General features: G+C 59.3%; 1 protein-coding gene across 4 annotated transcripts in view; it reads left to right on the plus strand.

Moving 5' to 3' along the window:
- Positions 1 to 3,808, plus strand: part of ADGRG3 (adhesion G protein-coupled receptor G3) — a 27,075-nt gene that overhangs the window by 17,572 nt on the left and 5,695 nt on the right. For 2 of the 4 annotated variants that reach the window (XM_027771851.1, XM_027771853.1), the window contains 4 exons: positions 600 to 743; positions 1,556 to 1,836; positions 2,011 to 2,104; positions 3,232 to 3,509. In XM_027771851.1, coding sequence (XP_027627652.1) covers positions 600 to 743; positions 1,556 to 1,836; positions 2,011 to 2,104; positions 3,232 to 3,509 — 797 coding nt within the window. The remainder of the gene's footprint in view (positions 1 to 599; positions 744 to 1,555; positions 1,837 to 2,010; positions 2,105 to 3,231; positions 3,510 to 3,808) is intronic. The other 2 variants (XM_027771854.1, XM_027771852.1) reach the window with 1 other exon arrangement.

Genomic DNA, 3,808 nt, shown 5'->3' on the forward strand with positions numbered 1-3,808 from the left:
TCCAGCAACATAGCCATTACACTAACTGCTGGTCCCGGTTCTGGCTTTCTATGCACAGTGCTTAACTGCTGGGCTACAGGACTGGCCCTGAGTATTATGTATTTAGTTTTGACTGACTGAGGGCATGTGCACAGACCAGAGAGACAGAAAGACAGAGGGGTAGGGAGAGGGAGAAAGCACCCCACAATGGGACATACACACACACACACACACACACACACACACAAACTGTTTTTCAAGCTGCTGAAGCAAGGGCTCAAACTGTAGCTGACCGTGTAGGATCTGGCTTAACCACGAGGCCTGGGACTGGCCCTCAAGAACTCCAAAGATGGCAAAAGCAGGGCATTAAGTCAAGCATAGGGCCCTTCTGAGCCTAGGGCCCTGCAGAGGTCACACATGCATGGCCTTGTGTGTGTGTGTGTGTGTGCGTGTGTGCCGGCAGGCATGCACAGGCACGTGTGCCGTCTGTGGGAATTTTTTCCCACCTACACACCTTAGTAGAGTGCATTTGGCCCTAGTTGCAGCCCCGCCAGCCCCACCCACTCTACCAGAGACAGCCCCTGAGTGTAAGTGGTGCCACCCCACCCCATCCCTCCAAGCCCTGGCCTAGGACACCGCCCCCACCCCCAACAAGCTGAGCCGGACTTGCCAGCTGGCTGCGTTGCTGGACCCTGTGAGCAGCCAAGCTTGGAGCGCCAGGAGGAATTGTCGGCAGCACCCAAAGGTGGGGCCTGGTATCTCAGGTGAGGACACCGTCCTGTGCCCCCTCTGGGCGACCCTGGCTTCCATCCCACAAGTGGGAGCCATTTTGGATCTGACTGTTAAGAATTCAGAGTGGGGCTCCACAGAGGGACGGAAGCCCTGCAGAGGAGCCTGGGAAGGGAGTCTAGAACCCAGGACTGGAGCCCCCGCTCTGCTCTGCGACTCTGGAAACTCCATCAGTCTCTGAGCTGCTCTTCTAGGCCTCACACAGCCACCCAGCTGTCTGTCCACTCCCTCAGTCGGTGCGTCCATGGCCCCCTCCTGCCCACCGTGCTAGGCCTCCGGTTTGTGTGCGGGGAGAGACGTGATGATGGGGGAGGGCGGAGAGTCACAGTGCGCTACCAAATCTGCCTGGGCTGAGGGCGTTCAGAGACAGCGTCCCAGGAGGAACTGTGAAGACAGAGCTGCCACCAGGCTGGCAAAGATGGCAGGAGGAGCAGGGCAAAGCACTGAGAGCAGAGGGGGGAGCATGAGCAAAGTCAGGGAAGGATCAGAGAGCACAATGTTTGCAGGGAATTTTGCAAGTTATGCCGTCCGGCTAAAGATTGAGTCAAGGGGTGAGGCTAGCAGGATCCGGAGCCCACAGAGGCTCCTGCACTTGACCTTGCAGGTCCTCACATCCTGGCTGCTGACATGGGTGGGAGCTGGGTGATAAGGCAGGAGCCAGTAGCAGGGATGGAGAGGGAGGGCTGTGGGCTGTAGGGGTGGGACCAAGACTGTGGGGTGGACAGGCCTAGGTACTTCATGGGAGCCGGAACCCCCTTGGTACCTCTCCCTGGCCCTTCTCGCCCAGGTTCTCCCGGCAGAGATTCAAGTCAGAAGATGCCCCCAAGATCCATGTGGCCCTGAGCGTGAGCCTGTTCCTCCTGAACCTGGCCTTCTTAGTCAATGTGGGGAGTGGCTCGCAGGGGTCCCACGCTGCCTGCTGGGTCCGGGGGGGCATCCTCCATTACTTCCTGCTCTGTACTTTCACCTGGATGGGCCTAGAAGCCTTCCACCTCTACCTGCTCGTCATCAGGGTCTTCAACACATACTTCGGCCATTACTTCCTGAAGCTGAGCCTGGTGGGCTGGGGTATGTGCTCCCTGGATGGGCAGAGGGACAGTTGGCCCCAGGGGTTGGACAGGGACATAGCTTTGGGGAGAGAGAGGAGTTCGCTCTCTCAGATAAGCTCGAGGGCTGGGGCTGGGCAGCCAGGGGCTGTGGAGAAGGAAACTTTGGCAGTGCACACCTCTTCTCCCTGCCCAGGCCTGCCTGCCCTCATGGTCATTGGCACTGGGAGTGCCAACAGCTATGGCCACTACACCATCCGCGACAAGGAGAACCGCACTTCGCTGGAGCTGTGAGTGGCGACCGGGAGAGCGAGGGTGACGTTAGGTCCTGCTTCACGTGGCGAGGCCAGAGGGAGGTGGGGAGAGAGGGAATCCTGGGGAGAGAGACAAGTAGTCAAGGCTAGAAGGCTGCTCAGACCCAGCTAGCTCATGGCACGGAAAGGCAAACTAGGCCTGGGGTGAGAAAGTGAACTGAGGGAGGGGGCCTGAGAATGGAGAGAGAACTCAACCGGGAGGAGGAGGCCTTACCGGGCCACCGCTAGTCCACGCAGCCCCTCATGGTAAAGCAAAGTAGGCGATCCCCATCCCATACTGGGTGTCCAGCCTTGTGAGTGAGGGGAATGTTGAGGTTCAGCCTCAATCGGCCCCCTTAGCCAGGGGCTCTTGTTCAGGGACAGGACAACCTGCCCAACCATTTGCAGTGACCCTGGGTCCAGCTCAAGCTCTGCTCCTGACTGTTGTGTGTGTGATTGTGTGACCTCGGGCAAACCTGGCCTCCCCTAGGGCCTCAGCGTCCTCACCTGTGCAATGGGGTTGCTGGTCGGCCCACCCTCTGGCCTTCGCACATGCAGTGCAGGGAGCAGCGGAGCTGATCTGAGCCTCTAGGCTCCCACCTGCTGCTCTCCAAGGGCACCCATCAGCAGACCCACGACTGTGCGTGAGGAGGGACTGGCATGGCCTCGGACGTGCCCCCAGAGCCTCAAATTCAGGGGCCACCAGGTGGCTAACATAGGCACATGCAGCGGGCCGGGTGGAGACCACGGTGCGCTGGCCGTCACACACCTGTCTAATGGGCAATGGTTACTGTTCTACGCGAGGGCAGCCACCGAGCTACCAGGTAGATGGTTTCATAGCAGAAGCAAACGTCTGCGGTCTATGCCAAACCTGTGGATTTCAAAGGGCAGCCACCAATTTAGGTTTTAGACATATAACGTGGCACGAAGGACACGATGGCCTCTCGGCATCTCTGGTCTACAGAGCCATGATGGGAGCCTACAACAGCCCCTTCCCCAGCAGGAGAGCTGGAATGGCGGGTGGGAATGGGGAGGCATCTCTAGGCCATGACTGGGCAGGCAGGGGGCTTCCTGGGGTTGTCGTCAGGACCGTTCCCAGCCCCAGTGGCTTCCGCCTCCTCCAGGTGCTGGTTCCAAGAGCAGCCTGCCGCCCTCTACATCACCGTCCATGGCTACTTCCTCCTGACCTTCCTCTTCGGCTCCATGGTGCTGGCGCTGGTGGCCTGGAAGATCTTCACTCTGTCGAGTGCCACTGCTGGCAAGGAGCAGGGGCAGAACAGGAAGGGGCTCGTCACCGTGCTGGGCCTTTCCAGCCTGGTGGGCGTGACATGGGGGCTGGCCGTGCTCACGCCCCTCGGCCTGTCCACTGTCTACATCTTCGCACTTTTCAACTCCCTGCAAGGTGAGGCTCCTGGGCAGGGAGGGGACGGGCTGGGAGCTGCGGGAGAGGGTGTGTGCAGAAACGGGATTCCAAGTCAAGAGTACTGATTGTAAGTACTCAGGCCTCTCTCCCAGATCCAGACCAGCGAGGGTGGCTGACTGCCTGGAACTGCTGCCAGGATCAGGGAAAGCCACCCCGACTAACACGATGCTTCCTCCGTCCTCTTCTCTGGATCTGTGCATTGCTTCTCATCTGTGGTCTGTGAAACGCCTCTTTCTTCTCTCTCCAATTATCCATTACCACCCATAGCCCCCCACCCC

Source organism: Tupaia chinensis, unplaced genomic scaffold, assembly GCF_000334495.1.
Source record: "Tupaia chinensis unplaced genomic scaffold, TupChi_1.0 Scaffold000235_1, whole genome shotgun sequence".
NCBI lineage: Eukaryota > Metazoa > Chordata > Mammalia > Scandentia > Tupaiidae > Tupaia > Tupaia belangeri.